This window comes from Bos indicus x Bos taurus, chromosome 22, assembly GCF_003369695.1.
Source record: "Bos indicus x Bos taurus breed Angus x Brahman F1 hybrid chromosome 22, Bos_hybrid_MaternalHap_v2.0, whole genome shotgun sequence".
Lineage (NCBI taxonomy): Eukaryota > Metazoa > Chordata > Mammalia > Artiodactyla > Bovidae > Bos > Bos indicus x Bos taurus.
The window spans coordinates 59,068,056-59,089,618 of NC_040097.1; the positions used below are offsets into that span (position 1 = coordinate 59,068,056).

Here is a 21,563-nt window from a genome sequence, read left to right on the forward strand (position 1 = left end):
TCTCCCATTCTGAGGGTCGTCTTTTCATCTTCTTTATAGTTTCCTTTGCTGTGCAAAAGCTTCTAAGTTTTATTAGGCCCCATTTGTTTATTTTCCTTTTTATTTTCATTAGTCTAGGAAGTGGGTCAGAGAGAATCTTGCTGTGATTTATAACAAAGAGTGTACTGCCTATGTTTTCCTCTAAGAGCTTTTACAGTTTCTGGCCTTACATGTAAGTCTTTAATCCATTTTGAGTTTGTTTTTATGTATGGCGTTAGGAAGTATTCTAACATGTAGCTCTCCAGTTTTCCCACTACCACTTATTGAAGAAGCTATCTTTCTCCATTGTATTTTTTTGCTTCCTTTGTCAAAGATAAGGTACTTACAAGTACATGGGCTTATCTCTGGGTTATCTATCTTGTTCCATTGGTTTATATTTCTGTTTTGTGCCAGTATCATACTGTCTTGATGACTGTAGCTTTGTAGTATAATTTGTAGTCAGGGACGTTGATTTCTCCAACTCTGTTTTTCTTTCTCAAGATTGATTTGGCTATGCAGGGTCATTTGTGTTTCCATACAAATTGTGAAATTTTTTGTTCTAATTCTGTGAAAAATGACCTTGGTAATTTGATAGGGATTGCATTGATTCTGTAGATTGCTTTGGGTAGTATAGTCATTTTGACAATATTGATTCCTTCAGTTCAAGAGCATGATATATATCTATCGATCTGTTTGTATCATCTTTGATTTCTTTCATTAGTGTCTTACAGTTTTCTGCATACAGGTCTTTCATCTCTTTAGGTAGGTTTATTCTTAGGTATTTTATTCTTTTTGTTGCAATGGTGAATGAGATTGTTTCATTAATTTCTCTTTCTGATTTTTCATAGTTAGTATATAGAAATGCAAGGGATTTATGTATATTAATTTTATATCCTGCCACTTTACTAAATTCATTGATTAGCTCTAGTAGTTTTTGTGGCATTTTTAGGGTTTTCTATGTATAGTATCATGTCATGTGCAAACAGTGAAGGTTTTACTTCTTCTTTCCAATCTGGATTCCTTTTTCTTTTCTGATTGCCATGACTAGGACTTCCAAAGCTATGTTGAATAACAGTGGTGAGAGTGGGCACCCTTGTCTTGTTCTTGATCTTAGAGGACATGCTTTCAGTTTTTACCATTGAGAATAATACTTGCTGTGGTTTGTCATCTATGGCCTTTATTGTGTTGAGGTACATATTCTTTCTGTGCCCACACTCTTGAGAGTTATTATCGTGAATGGGTGTTGTGTTTTGTCAAAAGCTTTCTCTGCATCTATTGAGATTATTATATGGTTTTTATCTTTCAATTTGTTAATATGGTGTATCACATTGATTTGTGTATATTGAAGAATCCTTGTGTCGATCAACCCCACTTAATCATGGTGTATGATCCTTTTAATATATTGTTGAATTCTGTTTTCTAGAACTTTATTGAGGGTTTTTGCATCTCTGTTCATCCATGATATTGGACTGTGATTTTCTTTTTTTGTGGTATCTTTGTCTGGTTTTAGTATCAGGGCGATGGTGGCCTCATAAAATGAGTTTGGGAGTTTTCCTCCCTCTGCAATTTTGGAACAGTTTGAACAAGATCGGGGCTAGCTCTTCTCTGTACCTTTGACAGGATTCTCCTTTCTCCAGTCTCTCACTTCAGTCTCTATGTGTTCCTAGGTCTGACATGGGTCGTTTTTAGACAGTATATATATATGGGTCTTGTTTTTGTATCCATTCAGCCAGTCTGTTTCTTTTGGTTAGAGAATTGAATCCATTTACATTTAAGATAATTATTTTTATATATGATATATATATATATAAATATATAATTATTTATATATATGATCTATACACATATATAATAATTATATATGTGATATAGATCACATGTGTGATTTATATATTATATATGATAATTATTTTAATATATGATTTATATATTTATATATATGATAATTACTTATATATATGATATATATTACCATTTGCTCTATATATTTGGGCTTGTTTTTGTAAGTCTTTTCTTTCTCTTGTGTTTCCTATCTAGAAAAGTTCCTTTGGCATTTGTTATAGAGCTGGTTTGGTGGTGAATTCTCTTAACTTTTGCTTGTCTGTAAACCTTTGTTTTCTATGCCAAATCTGAGTGAGAACCTTGCTGGGTAGAGTAATCTGGGTTGTAGGTTTTTTTCCTTTCATCGGTTTAAGTATATCTTGCTGCTCCCTTCTGGCCTGCAGAGTTTCTGCTGAAAGATCAGCTGTTACCCTGATGGGGATTTCCTTGTATTCCCTTGTTGCTCTCCCCTTGCTTATTCTTTGTGTTTAATTTTTGTTAGTTTGATTAATATGTGTCTTGCTTTTTTTCTTTTTGGGTTTATCCTGTATGGAACTCTCTGGGATTCCTGGAATTGGGTGGCTATTTATTTTCCCCTGCTGGGGAAGTTTTCAACTATAATCTCCTCAAATATTTTCTCATATCTTTTTTTTTTCTTCTCCTGGAACCCCTCTAATTCAAATGTTGGTGTGCTTAATGTTGTCCCAGAGGTCTATGAGACTATTCTCATTTATTTTCATTCTTTTTTTTCAGTATTCTACTATGCTTCAGTTATTTTCAACTTTAAATCTTCCAGCTTACTTATCTGTTCTGATACTGATCCCTGTAGTGTATTTTTTAAATTTTATTTCAGTTAGTATGATGTTCATTGTTGATTTTCTGTTCTTTATTTCTTCTAGGTTCTTAAATGTTTCTTGTATCTTCTCAATCCATGCCTCCATTCTGTATATTTGTGCCTCCATTTTATTTACAAGGTTTTGAGTTATCTTTACTGTCATTACTCTGAATTATTTTTCAGGTAGATTTCCCATTTTCTCTTCATCTGTTTTGTCTGGTGGTTTTTACCATGTTCCTTCACCTGCTGCATGTTTCTCTGTCTTTTCATTTTGTTTAATATACTGCATTTGGGGTCTCCTTTCCACAAGCTGTAAGGTTGTAGTTATTCTTGTGGAGTCCACCTCCAGTGTGTGGGGTTGGACTTGGCTGGAGGAGGGGGACTAGTTCCTGTGTTCTGGTGGTTGAAGCTAGATCTTGTCTCTCTAAAGGCAGTGTTGGGCCCAGTGGTATGTTATGGGGAGTCTGTGAGCTTGGTACGTCATACCAAGTAGCAGCCTGTCTACTAGTGGGTACAGTTGTGTTCCTGTTTTGCTAGTTGTTTGATGTGGAGCATGCAGCCCTGAAGCTTGCTGACCTTTGGGTGGGGCCAGGTCTTAGTGTTGAGATGGAGGCCTTTGGGAGAGTTCTTGCCGATTAGTATTCCATAGGGTTGGGAGTCCTCTGGTAATCCAACATCCTGGACTTGGGTCTCCCACCTTGGAGGTTCAGACCTGACCCCTTGCTGGAGCACCAAGACTCTACAAGTCACACAGCACAGAAGGGAAAAAGAAAATAGGGGAAAATCAAACCAAACTACTACTAAAAAAAAGAACAGACAGACAAAACCCCAAGAGAAAACCCCATATTTGCAAGTGTGCCCATCTCTGGGGTCATAGACCACAGCCAACTCATCCCACTTGTGAAGGCTGGATCCTGGAGGCTGGGAACATGTGGAGTTAGAGGGTCTCCAGGAGTTTGAGGGTCCCTTTGACAATGATCTCTTGCCTTTTTGGCAGATCCAGGCTTTCCCTTGGACTCCCTCACTTGCATTGTACAGAGGGAGGCAGAGTCAACCCCAGTCCTTCATAGGAGTCAACCCCAGTCCTCTCCCTGGGGTCGGACTTCCAAAGCCTGAGCCTCAGCACCCAACCCTGACTCTCTGTGGTGGGTGTCCAAACAACTTCTCTGCTGGGAGATGCCAACTGGCATTGATCTCTGTGCCAAATTCTCTGTGCTTTGTCTTCTATGTACTTGTTGCTGCACTCCTCTCTGAGGTTCCAAAGCTCCCCTTGTCCCCGTCTGTGAGGGGGTTTCCAAGTGTGTGAAAACTTTTCCTCCTTCACAGCTACCTCCTCATGGTACAAGACCCATCCCTTTTTCTTTGTATCTTTATTTTCATTCCTTTTTCCTACCACTTTATGTAAAGTTTAGCTTGCCTTTTTGGAAGTCTGAGGTCTTCTGCTAGTGTTCAACAGGTGTTCTGTAGGAGTTGCTCCACATGCAAATGTATTTTTATGTATTTGTGAGGAGGAAAATAATCCACATCTTACTCTTCCACCATCTTCAACCCCCATCCATACTAGTTTGATTACTTGTATCTTTGTAGTATCGTCTTAAGTCAGGGGCTGTGATCCCTTCAACTTTGTTCTTCTTCTTTTTTTCTCAACATTGCTTTGGCTATCCAGGGTCTTTTATAGTTCCATATGAATTTTAGGATTATTTGTTCTAGATCTGTGAAAAATATCATGGGTACTTTGACAAGGATTCCACTGAATCGTGTCTGACTCTTTGTGACCCCCACGGACCATAGAGTCCATGGAATTCCCACAAGGGGCTTCCCTGATGGCTCAGCTGGTAAAGAATCTGCCTGAAATGTGGGAGACCTGGGTTCAGTTCCTGGGTTGGGAAGATCCCTTGGAGAAGGGAACAACAGCTAGTCACTCCAGTATTCTGGCCTGGAGAATTCCATGGAATGTATGGCCCATGGAATCACAAAGAGTTGGATACAGCTGAGCGACTTTCCCTTTCACTTTCCACTAAATCATAGATTGCTTGGGTAATAAGTGCATTTTAACAGTATTAATTCTTATAATCCACAAACATAGCATATCTTTTCATTTCTTTGCCTTTAATTTCCTTCATCAGTATCTTGTAGTTTTCAGAGTAAAGGTTTTTTACCTCCTTAGTTAAATTTATTTCTAGGTATTTTATTCTTTTTGATGCAGTTATAAATGGGATTGTTTTCTTGCTTTCTCTAATAGTTCATTTTTAGTGTATAGGAAAGCAACAGTTTTGTATATTAATTTTATATCTTAAAACTTTACTGAATTCATTTATTAGTTCTAATAGTGTTTGGTTGGAAACCATAAGGTCTTTTATATATATATATATATACATATGTATATATATATATATGATGTTATCTGCAAATACTGAAAGTTTTATTCATATATATATATATATATATATATATATATATAATGTTATCTGCAAATACTGAAAGTTTTATTCTTCCCTTCCAATTGGGATGCCTTTTATTTGTTTTTCTTGTCTGATTATTGTGGTTAAATGCAGGTGAAAAGAGTGGGCACCCTTGTCTTTTTCATGATTTTAGAGGAAAAACATTCAGCTTTTCATCATTGAGTATGACGTTAGGTGTGAGTTTGTTATATATGTTCTTTATTATGTTGAGATATGTACCCTATACCAACTTTGATGGAAGTTTTTATCACGAATATATGTTAAATTTTCTCCAATGCTTTTTTCTGAGTCTACTGAGTCTACTGAAGTGATCATATGATTTTTATACTCCTTTTGTTAATGAGATGTGCTATATAATTTGTTTTGTGTATTTCCTTGTGACCTTGGAATGAATCCAAGTTGATCATGGTGTATGACCCTTTTATGTATTATTGAACTTAGTTTGCTAATATTTGTTGAAAATTTTTGCCTCTATATTCATCAGAGATATTGGCCTGTAGTTTCTTTCTTTCTTTCTTTTTTTTTGTAGTGTCTATTTTTGGTATCAGAATAATGGTGGCCTTATACAATGAATTTGGGAGTGTCCCCTCCTCTTCAATCTTTGTGAATAGATTGAAAAGGATAGGCATTAAATCTTCTTTGTAAGTTTGGTATTAATAGAATTCTCCTGTGAACCTGCTTGGTCCTGGACTTTTGTTGGCTGGGAGTTTTTAAAGCTATTAATTAAATTTTACTACCAGTGATCTGTATATTCAGATTGTATATTTCCTGATTTGGTCTTAGAAGATTGCATATTTCTAGAAATATATCCATTTCTTCTAGGTTTTCCAATTTTTGGCACATAACTGTCTGAAATATTCTCTTGGGATTTTTCTATCTCTTTAATATAGGTTGTTATTGCTCCTGTTTTATTATTTTGTTTATTAGAATCCTCTCTCTTTTCTCTTGGTGAATCTAGCTACAGGCTTATCAATTTTATCTTTCCAAACAACTGCCCTTAGAGTCATTGATGTTTTCTTTCTTGCTTTTTTTTTTGGTTGCTATTTTATCTCCTCTCTGATCTTTATTATTTCCTTGGGCCTTGTTTGTTCTTCCTTTTCTAATTCCTATGGATGACTAATTAGGTTGTTTATGTGAGTTTTTCTTGTTTCTTGAGGTAAGCCTATATCACTATAAAATTTCCTCTTTGATCTGCTTTTACTGCATCCTATATAGATTTTAGAAATTTGTGTTTGGTTTTTTTTCATTTGTCTCAAAATATTTTATGACTTCCTATGTTTTTTTTTAAATGACCCATTAGTTTTTTACTAGCATATTTTTTAGTCTCCAGTGCTTGTTTTTCCATTTTTCTTTCTGCAGGTGTATTTCTAGTTTCATGCCATTATGGTTAGGAAAGAAATGCTTGATGTAATTTCTGTCCTCTTAAATTTATTCAGATTTGCTTTGTGGCCTAGTATATGATCTATCCTGGAGAATGTTCCATGTGTAGTTGGAAATCATATATATTCCAGTTTTTGGATGAAGTGTTCTCAGTTCACTCAGTTGTGTCAGACTCTTGGCAACCCCATGAGCACACCAGGCTTCCCTGTGCATCACCAACTCCTGGACCTTGCTCAAACTCATGTTGAGATCAAGTTGGTGATGCCATCCAACCATCTCATCCTCTGTTGTCCCATTCTTTTCCTGCCTTCAATCTTTCCCAGCATCAGGGTCTTTTCCAATGAGTCAGTTCTTCAATTCAGGTGGCCAAACTATTGGAGTTTCAGCTTGAGTATCAATCCTTCCAATGAATATTCAGGACTGATTTCCTTTAGAATTCACTGGTTTGATCTCCTCAGTCCAAGGGACTCTCAAGAGTCTTCTCCAACACCACAGTTCAAAAGCATCAATTCTTCAGCAATCAGCTTTCTTTATAGTCCAACACTCACATCCATACATGACTACTGGAAAAACCATACCTCTGACTAGATGGACCTTTGTCAGCAAGGTAATGTCTGCTTTTTAATATGCTGTCTAGGTTGGTTATAGCTTTTCTTTCAAGGAGCAAGTGTCTTTTCATTTCGTGGCTGCAGTCACCATATGCAGTGATTTTGGAGCCCAAGAAAATAAAGTCTGTCACTGTTTCCATTGTTTCCCCATCTATTTGCCATGAAGTGATGGGACAGGATGCCATGATCTTAGTTTTATGAATGTTGAGTTTTAAGCCAGCTCTTTAACTCCTCTTTCACTTTCATCAAGAGGCTCTTTAGTTGCTTTTCACTTTCTGCCACAAGGGTGGCATTATCTGTGTATCTGAGGTTACTGATATTTCTCCCACAAATTTGGATTCCAGCTTGTACTTCATCCAGCCCAGCATTTCATATGATATACTCCGCATATAAGTTAAATAATCAGGGTGACAATATATAGTCTTGACATACTCCTTTCTCAATTTGGAACCAGTCAGTTGTTCCATGTCCAGTTCTAACTGTTGCTTCTTGACCTGTATACAGATTTGTCAGGAGGCAGGTGGGTGGTCTGGTATTCCCATCTCTTGAAGAGTTGTCCACAGTTTGTTGTGATCCACACAGTCAAAAGCTTTGGCATAATCAATAAAGCAGAAGTAGATGTTTTTCTGGAACTCTCTTGCTTTTTCAGTGATTCAATGGATGCTGGCAATTTGATCTCTGGTTCCTCTGCCTTTTCTAAATCCAGCTTGAACATCTGGAAGTTCACGGTTCATGTACTGTTGAAGCCTGGCTTGGAGAATTTTGAACATTACTTTGCTAGCATGTGAGATGAGTGCAATTGTGTAGTAGTTTGAACATTCTTTGGCATTTCCTTTCTTTGGAATTGGAACGAAAGCTGACCTTTTCCAGTTTTGTTGAGTTTTCTCAAATTTGCTGGCATATTGAGTGCAATTCTTTCATAGCATCACCTTTTAGGATTTGAAATGGCTCAACTGAAATTCCATCACCTCCACTAGCTTTGTTTGTAGTGATGCTTCCTAAGGCCCACTTGACTTCGCATTCTAGGAAGTCATGTCTGGCTCTAGGTGAGTGATCACACCATCATGGTTATCTGGGTCATGAAGATCTTTTTTTGTTTAGTTCTTCTGGTATTTTTGCCACCTCTTCTTAATATCTTCTGCTTCTGTTAGGTCCATACCACTTCTGTCCTTTATTGTGCCCATCTTTGCATGAAATATTCCCTTGGTTTTTCTAATTTTCTTGAAGATATCTCTAGTCTTTCCCCAATCCGTTGTATTCCTCTATTTCTTTGCATTGATCGCTGAGGAAGGCTTTCTTATCTCTCCTTGCTATTCTTTGGAACTCTGCATTGAGCTGTGTAGGGCCACCCAATATGGATGGGTCATGGTAGAGAGTTCTGACAAAATGTGGTCTACTGGAAAAGGGAATGGCCAACCACTTCAGTATTCTTGCCTTGAGGACCCCATGAACAGTGTGAAAAGGCAAAAAGATATGACACTGAAAGGTGAACTCCCCAGGTTGGTAGGTGCCCAATAAGCTACTGGAGAAGAGTGGAGAAATAACTCCAGAAAGAATGAAGAGACAGAGCCAAAGCAAAAACAACACCCAGTTATGGATGTGACTGGTGATGGAAGTAAACTCCAATGCTGTAAAGAGCAATAATGCATAGGAACCTGGAATGTTAGGTCCATGAATAAAGGTAAATTGGAAGTGGTCAAACAGCAGATGCCAAGAGTGAACATCGACATTTTAGGAATCGGTGAACTAAAATGGACTGGAATGGGTGAATGTAATTTAGATGACCATGATATCTACTACTGTGGGCAAGAATCCCTTAGAAGAAATGAAGTAGCCTTCATAGTCAACAAGAGTCTGAAATGCAGTACTTGGGTACAATGTCAAAAAAGACAGAATGATTTCTCTTCATTTCCAAGGCAAACCATTCAGAATCACAGTAATCCAAGTCTATGCCGCAACCACTAATGCTGATGAAACTGAAGTTGAATGGTTCTAGGAAGACCTACAAGACCTTCTAGAACTAACACCCTAAAAAGATGTCCTTTTCATCATAGGGGACTGGAATGCAAATGTAGGAAGTCAAGAGATATTTGGAGTAACAGGCAAATTTGGCTGTGGAGTACAAAATGAAGCAGGGCAAAGGCTAACAGAGTTTTGCCAAGAGAACAGACTGGTCACAGCAAGCACCCTCTTCCAACAACACGAGAGAAGACTTTACACATGGACATAACCAGATGGTCAATACTGAAATCAGATTGATTATATTCTTTGTAGCCAAAGACAGAGAAGCTGTATACAGTCAGCAAAAACAAGACCGGGAGCTGACTGCTCAGATTATGAACTCCTTATTGCCAAATTCAGACTTTAAATTGAGGAAAGCAGGGAAAACCACTAGACCATTCAGGTATGACCTAAATCAAATCCCTTATAATTATACAGTGGAAGTGAGAAATAGATTCAAGGGATTAGATCTGATAGACAGAGTGCCTGAAGAACTATGGACGGAGGTTTGTGACATTGTACAGGAAGCCGTGATCAAGACCATCCCCAAGAAAAAGAAATGCAAAAAGGCAAAACGGTTGTCTGAGGAGGCCTTACAAATAGCTGAGAAAAGAAGATAAGCAAAAGGCAAAGGAGAAAAGGAAAGATATACCCATTTCAATGCAGAGTTCCAAAGAATAGCAAGGAGAAGTGTCCTATATATATCTATTAAGTCCAGCTGATCTAAAATGTCATTAAGACCACTGTTTCCTTACTGATTTTCTGTCTGGTTGAACTGTCCGTTGTTGTAAGTGGGGTGATAAAGTTCCCTACTGTTATTGTATTAACTTCTCCTTTTATGTCTGTTAGTATATTTTATATATTTGTATGCATATAATAGGTGAATATATGTTAATGAGTTTTTATCCATTTCTTATATTTATCATTATATAATGCTCTTTTTTGTCTTTTGTTATAGTTTGTTTTGAACTCTACTCTGTATAATATGAATGTTGCTACCCCAACTTTCTTGTCATTTTCATCTGTATAAAATATTTTTCCATTCCTTCACTTTCAGTCTATTGGTTTCTGTAGCTCTGAAGTGCATCTCTTGTAAGCAGCATATAAATGGGTCTTGTTTATTTTTATCCTGTCAACCACCATGTCTTTTGGTTGGGACACTTTTGACTGACTTTTAAAGTGATTATTGATAGGTGTGTACTTTTGGTAGTTTGGTAGTTTTGTGTTTTCTTTTTTATCTCTTTCCCTGTGGTTTTACAATTTTCTGTAGTATTATATTTGTGTAACTTTCTTGTTTTTGTGCACTTATTGTAGGTTTTTTATCTGTGGTTACCATGGGGTTTATATATATGCTGACTTATAACTATACCTTTTGATATATTTGATGCTTTTGATCTAATTGATGCCTTTGAACTGTGGTGTTGGAGAAGACTCTTGAGAATCCCTTGGACTGCAAGGAGATCCAACCAGTCCATCCTAAAGGAAATCAGTCCTGAATATTCATTGGAAGGACTGATGCTGAAGCTGAAACTCCAATACTTTGGCCACCTGAATCGAAGAACTGAATCATTGGAAAAGACCCTGATGCTGGAAAAGGAGGAGGAGAATGGGACAACAGAGGATGAGATGGTTGGATGGCATCACTAACTCTATGCACATGAGTTTGAGTAAGCTCCAGGAGTTGGTAATGAACAGGGAAGCCTGGTGTGCTGCAGTCCATGGGGTCTCAAAGAGTCAGACACAACTTAGTGACTGAACTGAATAACTATACCTACTTGTTTCAAAGTATAGTTATTTAAGTTCAAACATATTCTAAAGGAAAAAAAATCTATGTTTTTTTCTCCCCTCCCCTATGTTATGTCTTTTTTAATGTTATCTTTATTTTTATCCCTTAATAGTTATAACAGTAGTTATAATTAATTGTACTTTTTTTTTCAAATCTTCATACTTGCTTAATTAAGTGGTTGATCCACAGCCTGTACTATATATCTGCCTTTACTAGTGGCATTTGTTTTTCCTTTCCTCTAAATTCTTCTTTCCACTTAAAGAAGACCCTTTAATATTTCTTGTATGGTCTTTTTAGTACTGATGAACTCTTATAGTTTTTACTTGTCTGAGAAGCTCTTTATCTTTTCTTCAATTGTGAATGATAACCTTGCTGGGTAGAGTAAGCAACACATGAACGCTCTTCATGGACAGAGCCTTGGTTTCTTACAACCCTGTTGTAAGTCCTGCTGGTTTTCAAGTCAGCTCAGGGAACTCATCTTTCTAGTGTTGGGCCCTGAGCCGGGGTGCCCAATATGTGGTTCAAACCCCTCACTCCTCAGGAAGGATCTCGGAACCTGTGATGTTATCCTTCTCTTCTGTGTCTCCTCTCAGGGCCACAGATCAACCCCATCTCTTCTCCTCCAGTTGAGGCACAGAGAAGTTCAGTGGCTTTCTCCAGGTCATACAGCCAGCTAATGGTAGATAAAGTTCTAACCAAGTATTAGTCTTTGCAGTGTGTACCTCTGAGATATCTTTAGATGATATGGAAAGTTACATTTTTAAAAAAAGGCTGGATGAGGATTGATTTGAAGAAATATGGCTTTAAAATATGTTTTTTTTTCCTCCTCTTCCTTCTCTGCTTTTAAGCCTATAACCCCACCCCCACCCCAGGAACACTTTTATCCTCACCAGTCTATTTTAGCATCACTGACTCTTTTTCTACGCCTGCATGGCTGAGACAGTCTTCCTGCCCCACTGATGAATTTGAGTCGGTGCTGTACTTCAAGCCCACTCTGTCTTAGTAAGGGAAGCACGGTGACTGAGCACACAGAGTTGGTTGTAGTTTTCATTCTTTCTCACCGTACATCCTAAGATGCAACCAGAATACCAAATACTTCCACTTCTTGCTTTTCCTCACATTTGTTATTCTCCTAAATTTCTTTTCTGTAAAATCTTACCTATTTCTAAGACCAAGATCTAAAGATTGCACCTCCATTAGAAAGTTCTCCTTTATCTTCCATTTCAGAAAGATCCTTCTCTTTCCAGACTACCTTCTTTCAACACTGTAGCATTATTTTCTTCTGTGCTTTGGAAACACTGAGAGATTATATGTTTCCAACTTTAACTTTTGTGTTCAGTTCACCATATCCTCTATTTGGTGAGTTCTTGATCAGGTTTTGCTGAATTGAACAGAAACTTGATGAGCTCATGGGTACGTATAACTGCCTGGACAGTGTAAAACAGACACCAGTGTTGGGTTTGGGCTCTGCTTATCCAGCTTTGAAGAGCTTGCTCTGTGGATCTCTGTGCCCATTCTCACTTCCTTGTTAATGCCTGGCAGCTTCATTAAAGTGAACTTAAGAGTTTTCCCCCTTTAACCAATTTTAGAATTTGCAATATGTTGTCTGACAAGTTCACACGGCATATCTTTTTGTAAAATATTTCACACATTCAAAAATGCATGTCTGTAATGCTTTAATTATTCAGAAAGTGGATAGTTCTAAGAAAAAATGAATATAACTGCTCATTTATATAAATGTCTTGAGAGTCAAAAAATTCATTCTTAATTCTGTTTATAAAAATTTCATGTGTTTCTAATTTGAAATAGTACACCTGAACACCCTATTCTCCTTTCTGTAAAATAATGAGGAGCCATTTATAACAGCAGAAAGATATTGGAGAGCATAGGTAAATCAAGAATTTGGGTAGTATACTCATTTTCACTATATTGATTCTTCCAATCCATGAACATGGTATATTTCTCCATCTATTAGTGTCCTCTTTGATTTCTTTCACCAGTGTTTTATAGTTTTCTATATATAGGTCTTTAGTTTCTTTAGGTAGATATATTCCTAAGTATTTTATTCTTTCTGTTGCAATGGTGAATGGAATTGTTTCCTTAATTTCTCTTTCTGTTTTCTCATTATTAGTGTATAGGAATGCAAGGGATTTCTGTGTGTTGATTTTATATCCTGCAACTTTACTATAATCATTGATTAGTTCAGGTAATTTTCTGGTGGAGTCTTTAGGGTTTTCTATGTAGAGGATCATGTCATCTGCAAATAGTGAGAGTTTTACTTCTTCTTTTCCAATTTGGATTCCTTTTATTTCTTTTTCTGCTCTGATTGCTGTGGCCAAAACTTCCAAAACTATGTTGAATAGTAATGGTGAAAGTGGGCACCCTTGTCTTGTTCCTGACTTTAGAGGAAATGCTTTCAATTTTTCATCATTGAGGATAATGTTTGCTGTGGGTTTGTCATATATAGCTTTTATTATGTTGAGGTATGTTCCTTCTATTCCTGCTTTCTGGAGAGTTTTTATCATAAATGGATGTTGAATTTTGTCAAAGGCTTTCTCTGCATCTATTGAGATAATCATATGGTTGAAACTGGAGCCTATTATACAGAGTGAAGTAAGCCAGAAGGAAAAACACCAATACAGTATACTAACGTATATATATGGAATTTAGAAAGATGATAACGATAACCCTGTATACGAGACAGCAAAAGAGACACTGATGTATAGAACAGGCTTATGGACTCTGTGGGAGAGGGAGAGGGTGGGAAGATTTGGGAGAATGGCATTGAAACATGTGAAATGTCATATATGAAACGAGATGCCAGTCCAGGTTCAATGCACGATGCTGGATGCTTGGGGCTGGTGCACTGGGACAACCCAGAGGGATGGTATGGGGAGGGAGGAGGGAGGAGGGTTCAGGATGGGGAACACATGAGAAATAAAGGAATAAAAATTTATTAAAAAAAATAATAATTACTTTCAATGTAAATGGATTAAATGCTCCAACCAAAAGACACAGACTGGCTGAAAGGATACAAAAACAAGACCCTTATATGTGCTGTCTACAAGAAACCCACTTCAGACCTAAAGACACATATAGACTGAAAGTGAGAAGATGGAAAAATGTATTCCATGCAAATGGGAAGCAAAAGAAAGCTGGAGTAGCAATCCTCGTATCAGACAACACAGACCTTACATTAAAGAATATTACAAGAGATAAGGAAGGACGCTACATAATGATCAAGGGATCAATCCAAGAGTAAGACATAGCAATTGTAAATATGCACCCAATATAGGAGCACCTCAATACATAAGACAAACACTAACAGATATAAAAGGAGAAATTAACAGTAACACAATAATAGTAGGAGACTTTAACACCCCTCTCACACCAATGGACAGATCATCAAAACAGAAAATTAATAAGGAAACACAGGTCTTATATAATAAAAAAAAAAAAAAAAGAATTTGTTTATATCTTGATTGCTCCAGAAAGAATGTAAGGTGGCTTATGAAGATATGTAAAGTACTCAGATTATCATAAAAGATAAACAAGGTTTGGGGGCAAGGTGCGGTCAGAGTCCAGATGAAGTGCCTGTGAAAATACACAAGTTGTCCACACATTAGGTGCTGAGATTTTTAGCAGTCAGTTTGAAAGAGGAAGTTTGGGGATTAATGCCCACTCACCTGAATTTCTGTTCTAACAAGTCCTGGCCTGTCTTTGCAAATGAGTCACGATGGCCAATTAAGCGGTTGCAGAGGGAAGTGTACTTTGTGGTTTGGGCAGAGAACTGCAGGAACTGGATATCCTTCATTCAGATCTCTAATAAGCCAAACCCTCACTCACTGTTGCGTCTGTTCCCGTGTTCCACTTGCCGCTTTCATTCTGTTTGCTCTGTGTGTCTCTGCGTATCTTGTTTCTTTGCCTTACTCTTCTGAGGACAGTTCTGTCCTGACACAAGTGGAGACAGAGACACACTGAGGCGGAGAGGCCCCTTGGCTGTGAGCAGGGTAAGAATAATCATAATCCAGTAAAACCAAATACTTCAAAAAGAGAATTGCCCCATGTTTGTTGAAGCAAAGTAAAATCACAACACTGGCTGGAAGTTTCACCAGAGATATGCATAAATCTCAAAGTAATTTGACTTGAGCTGGAATTCAGTATTTATTTATTTTTTTACATTTAAAGCTATAGGGAGCTGAGAAATTGGCTTCAAATGGGGGGGAAAAGATGAAAGAAAGAAAGAAAAATGAATCATTTTAGGCCCATTTGTTGTTGTTGTTTTAGTCACTAAGTCGTGTCTGACTCTTTGCCACCCCACGGACTGTAGTCCACCACGCTCCTCTGTCCTTGGAATTTCCCAGGCAAGAATAGCCGAGTGGGTTGCCATTTCCTACTCCGGGGGATCTTCCCAACCCACAGATCAAACCCATGTTTCCAATTGCCTTGAAATAAAAGAAGTCTTGATAGATGCTGTGGAAAGAGAAAGTCTAAGGTGCTGTGGCTGTGCTCTGAGACGGCAGGCCTAGGAAAGCAGTCACGGCCCCGGCTGGTCGAGACGCTCATCCTGGAGGAGTGGTGCGTGTGCTGGCTGAGGGGCTCCTGGGGAGGAAGAGCATCAGAGGGGAGGGGATGGCTCTTGGGAAACAGGCTGGCCATTCTGCGGTAGAATCTATAGGAAAGGCAGTCTGGGTGAAGTGAGTAAAATAATCAGCTATCCGAGGGGATTCATTTTGATATTTGGCAAAACTAATACAATTTGTAAAGTTTAAAAAAAAAAAAAAAAACTGAAGTGAAACCTAGAGGGAATAAAAAGTGTTCAAAATCTCAAAAAATAAATAAATAAATAAATAAATAACATGCACTTAAGCAAAATGGTGACCAGACGTTTCTATTGGAAGTAGAAATAGATAAGGCTGTAAGAGGCTGTGCAGTGTCTGAAGGCCCGTCTACACATTTTCAACAGAGAAGGTTGAAATTTCCAAGTGGAAATGACATGATCACATTTTTAGAAAGGTCTTTTGCTTTACTCTTGGGTCTCTTTTCTTCTACTCATGCTGTTCAAGCTGCACAGGCTCCTGCCACTTTCTGGATCATTGTGGTTTTTTTCTGGCCTCCAGCCTGTGTAATAATCTGCCTGGAATCCTGTTCCGTGACCCACCCTATCTCTCCTTTACATTCTACCACAACAAGCCTTTGTTCACTCATTTTGCTGCACGTTTTAGTGCCCCTGCCCCCACTGGACTATAAACTTTTTGAGGAGGGAGAGGCCAGGACCATCCTGCTCACTGTGCACCTGCTGTGTCTGCAAGTGGTGTATCTGCAACACAAGTGCTGAGTGAATGGACTTGTCTGGAGACGAATAAGTTGAGCAAAGAGACTGGATGAAGTGAGTGTTCACTCCACAACTTCCCATGAAAATATCTACTGTGTGTCATGACCTGCAGAAGGGGCTTAGAACACAAAGACAGATGGAGATGATGCTGTCTTCAGGGTGGCCAAACTCAGGGGCAAAGGTTAATGTGCTGTCTAGACATCATATGAGGTTGTGATGAGTGCTGTAAGAAAGGCTGGCCAGTAATGCCCCAAGGGAGGCAGTGACCGGCTCCAGCAGGGAGACTGGGGCAGGTGCTCTCCGGGAGGCTGTGTGTGCTGAGTCTGAATGGTGATCAGCAATGCAGCTGCAGCATGTGCCCGGGTGGGAGTGCTCACCTGCTGCTCTGCTTTCTGGGATGAGTGACCTGTTTAATGCACCTGCAACTTGGGGAGTTGTTTTAGTTCACCCTATATTTTTGGTTTGTTTATTTTATGTGGTGTGTGTGTGTGCTCACTCAATTGTGTCTGACTCTTTGTAACCCCATGGACTGTAGCCTGCCAGACCCCTCTGTCCATGGAATTTTCCAGGCAAGAATACTGGAGTGGGTTACCATTTCCCACTCTAGGAGATCTTCCCAACCCAGGGATCAAACCTGTATTTCTTGTGTCTTCTGCATTAGCAGGCAGATTGTTTATCACTGTGCCACCTAGGTAGGTAGGTTTAGTCACTCAGTTGTGTCTGACTCTTGTGACCTCATGGACTGTAGCCTACCAAGTTCCCCTGTCCATGGGATTTCCCAGGCAAGAATACTGGAGTGGGCTGTCATTTCCTTCTCCAGGGGACTGTGCCACCTGAGAAGCCCTATTTTATGTGGACTTATTGTCAAATCAAATCAAATATTGTAAAAGGAGATGATGCTGGGCTGAAAGCCAGGGAAAGAACACAGGGGGACAGATTTCTCTCTCAACATGAAGGAAATCTTGGGCAAGGGTAGGACTCTGAAAAGCAAATGGGCTGACTCAAAACAGTGTTTCTCATCATTGACAATACACCAGTACATGCTGGAGGACTGAGTGTTGAAGAGGGAGGAGATTGCCTGGATCTAAATCTCAGTTCTGCCCCTGTGAGCTCTGGGCCCTAAGTCAGTCAGCTTTCTGTGACCCAGTCTTCTCATCATAAAATGGTATTTACCTCATAGGGTCATTATAAGGATTAAATGGGTTTCAACCTGCAAAACACTTAGAATAGTACCTGGCATGTGGTAATTACCACATCAGTGTTATCTGTGCTGATGGTAATGATGATCGTGTTGATGGTAATGATGGTGACGATGGTGATTGTGGTGGTGATGATGGAGATGATGCTCCTGAGGGTGGTGATCGTGATGATGAAGGTGGTGCGGATGATGATGGTGGTGGTGACAGTTGTGATAGTGATGATGGTGACGACGATGAGTGGCTGAATCTTACGCCTTTTGAGGAAGTTTTAAAATCTGAGAGCCAAAAGTCCTTCATTGCAGGAAGGGACACACATTGAAATTATCTCTATGAATTTGTGTTATGCTAAATTTATGATGCTGGAAATTCAGATTCTGGGTTGCCCAAAATAACCTGTCAGATTGTAGTACATCTTAACAGAATGAATGGCTTAACATGACAGAAGTCTGTAAGTGGCCCTGCCACTCTGGATACCCTGACTGTGGCTGCTCCAGGTTGTGGACCTATTTATGTGGTAGATAGAAGATTCGCAGACAGCCTAAGGAATTGGGAGCCCAAGAGAAAAGGCTCTAAGCTTTGAACTGGGTTTCAGACTTATACTTTTATTTGAATAAGGCTGGTTGCTTCAAGATTCTCTTAAGTTCCTGGTCTTTGCAAGCTATAGATGACAAGTCCATCTCATCCACTGCGTGTCCATGGGTGGATTCCCAGCACCTGCTCTGCTGCCAAAGGGAATGGCTGCAAGCTGCCTCTGCTTCCCACCCGCCCTCTCTCTGAAGTACACTGGGATGTTCTCTCTGTGCTGGCTCTTGCAGCAGTGTTCTGGTGGTTGGGCTGATGACAAGGGGTTTTGAGAGCTCTTGGACCTGGAAAGCCTACTTCTTGTCTGCTGCATCATTCCATGTTCTGAGTAACACAGGACAGTCTGCTCATGGTTGTGACCTCATGCCTAGCATCATTTGGGTTATCACATCTCATCATCTTATTTGGAAGGACAAATCTCATTTATTAGCAAATGCATCTGTGCAATGGGAACAATTTTGAGGATTAAAAGAGTATAAAGCACTGAGAACTATGCCTGGCAAATAGCAAATGCTTTATAAATCCTAAGTCATTTAGTTTTCCGATAACTCTGAGCTGCATACAATTATTATCTCCATTGTGTTGATGTGGAAACCAATGCACAGTGAGACTCAGTAACTTTCAAGATTGCACAGCTACCTAAGAGTAGTTTTCAAGCAAGGGGATCTGATCTGGAGTTCATTCTCTTAACCACTAAGCGTTGTACCTCAAGGGCCTGTGGCCTGTTGTCTTGTGGGGGTTGTGGATTGGTTGGCTAACTGAATTGACTTAGACATGTGGTTTTACAGGATATAAGATTTATTATTAATCTTTTGAGAATTCAGCTATGGCTGGCATATGATGAAGAAGGGTTTGGGGGATTTTGCTAGCCATTAAACAATGACCCTATTAGAATGTATTTCTGTTAGTTGAGTGCCTTGTGGGCAGTCTGGCATGTTCTTGTTAGATGAAGAAATGGCATCTTTATGCAGGTTTCTATCAAATGCTTTGATGAAATAAGGTAATAAGCACAGCATATTGTAGCATTATTTGATGATTGTGTGGAACAGAATGATTATGGAAAATAAAAGTTTGTTTGGTTATATTACGCTTTTCTTACCTCATCTGTAGTAACTTAGCTAATTATAGAACATTCCTTATTTGTACTTTGGAAAAAAATAGAGTATTTGCACCTTGCTCAATTTTATTGTGGTACAAGAAGTAGTCCTCAGGGTTATCCCAATTACAGGTAAGAGAGGCAACTTGAATACTGATAATATCACAATTTACTATGTAAATAATTACTGTTAAAATTATAAATAGGGGCATAGTCAAATTGTTTTAATGTAAGCAAATTTTTCCTTTCCTTATGGTTAATTCTGTAATATATTTTCATGACTTTTATAAACACGATTGAGGAATCAGGATGTTCAGACTGATTAAAAGGGATAGAATCTCTTTGCCTTCATAGCTCTAAGAGTTGGCATTCAATATGCATGATTGGTAAATATGAAGGATGAGTGAAGATGACTCATTCTCAGTCATCTAGACCAGAGTTTCTAGCTGGATCTGCCAATTCTCTGCTCTGACTGCACACTGGAATCACCCAAGAAGCTGCAAAAGCCCCCAGTACCCAGGCCTCCCTGGGTCTGGATCCCCAGCACAGTGGGAACTGCTGGGGATACAACACTGAACAGCATGGGCAAGCTCCTGCTGTGTTGAGCTGACAGTGTAATCAAGGGAAACTGAAAACGTAAAAACTGTAAGATATGCAGCATAAGGCAGAGAGAGTAGATGAGCAGAGAGAAGTCGAGGGTGTCTAAATCTTGGGAAATCCAGACATCTGACACAGTTCTCACGTTAATTGTTGGCTTGGGGCACACCCGTTTCCTTCACCCACCCCTCTGTTTTTGTATGACTTCTTTATCCTAAGCTGAATTGTCCTCCCTCAAGTCCTTTGTGCTTCTTTTTCTATAGCTTCCAGCCATTAACTTCGATAGCGTCCAGAACAGCATAATGAAGTCTGAGCCTGCCGTCAGGACAGGTGGGCACAGAGCTCGAGGTCGGTGGCATGAGTCCACAGAAGCTGTTGAACTCGAAAATTTTAGGTAAGAAATCCAGCATGTTTCTTGCCTTCAGCAGCCTGGGCTGCTAATTAGCCCAAAGACTTATTTAAGTTTGTCACAGGGGCTAAAATGGGAAGTCCATGTTAAAATTTACCATGGGGAGTCTGAACTTAATAATTGTAGTTAGCACTTAGCCCACTCCCGGAAGTGCTGTGTGAGCAACAGACTGTCTGCCTGCAGATGGAAGTGACCTGGGAGCTTCGGGACACCTGGCTGACATACATTTGGCGTTTGCTCCATCAGGTTGACCTGGCGAGGCTGATAGTGAGCTTTGTCTTTAGCTTTTGGGGGGTGCATATCTCGCCTGCTATGAGGAGGCATGAAAGCCCTCGCTGTGAGCAATCATGATGGCTGAGGACGTGGTTGTCAAAGTGCTCAGGCTTTCAGTTGAAATATTGCTCACCTTTCACGTTGAAAGTGCCAGCCCACGGTTTGCTCTCCTGTTGCCATGGAGACCTCTTAGCAGCTGTATGCTGTCATAGGCCACCCCTGTTCAGGGAGCTGGTTTTCTCCAGCTCTCCCTGTGGTAAGGTCATTTGACACTAAGTACCATGTAAATAATGAATGACATGAAATACCATATAAATATTCTAGAATGATCATTTATTTTTTTGGCCTAAGTCTTCTTTCTCTGTTATTTTCTGACAGTGAATTTAATAGTCCACAAACATCACATGATGTTACATGAGTTAATATTTTTAAAATACATGTTTAGTGAGAAATGCAGAAGTCTTTAAAAAATTGTTACATATTCAGTCTGCCCATTCTGTGTACTAAGAACTATGACAGCCCCCCTCTACTATGGAACTAGATTAGGGGGCACAGTCAGTCCCATGACCTCTGACATCGCATGAGGGTGGAGCAGTACAAATGGCAATAATAAGGCTACAAAACCTGCCTCTGAGGAGGTGTATTTATGGAACTCCAGTGTATTTAGCCTAGTTCTAAAAATTAGTCTATTTGAATGTACATGAAATATCATATTATATATTCCATAGCAATGTGATCCTTTTAAAGGGTATGGCTTTGGGATATTTTTAACCTTTCTTTTGGCTGTAATATCAGGAGAGAAAAAACTGAAGTTAGACTATCTCACCGCTTTGTTGTATTCACACCCCGCCCCCCGCCACCCCCTGCCACACACACACAATCCACAACCACAAAAGCTCTCACAGTTGAAGGGCTGTTGACCACAAGGAGATATGTATGGTGTCCAGTGGTGTTAACAGCTATAGTGGCCACAGCCGTGGCAGGGAGTGAGGTGAAGGGAGGGGGCCTTGTCTGCCTGTTGCATGCTGTCTAGATCACGTACTCTAATGCTCTTTCTCTCCACGTGGCCTTTTCTTCCCTCTCACAAATTTTAACTATTAAGTGTTTATAGGGAATAATATAATGTAATAAAATGAAATATATATGCTTGACTCTAATCTT

The 21,563-nt window shown here is 39.2% G+C and overlaps 1 protein-coding gene across 5 annotated transcripts in view; it reads left to right on the forward strand.

Moving 5' to 3' along the window:
* The window catches only part of NEK10 (NIMA related kinase 10), a 259,600-nt gene that overhangs the window by 27,244 nt on the left and 210,793 nt on the right, over positions 1–21,563 (forward strand). For all 5 annotated transcript variants that reach the window (XR_003507765.1, XM_027522840.1, XM_027522842.1 and 2 more), the window contains one exon: positions 19,984–20,114. Coding sequence is in view for 4 of the 5 variants with exons in the window: in XM_027522840.1 (XP_027378641.1) it covers positions 19,984–20,114 (131 nt within the window). In the remaining variant the exon portion in view is untranslated. The remainder of the gene's footprint in view (positions 1–19,983; positions 20,115–21,563) is intronic.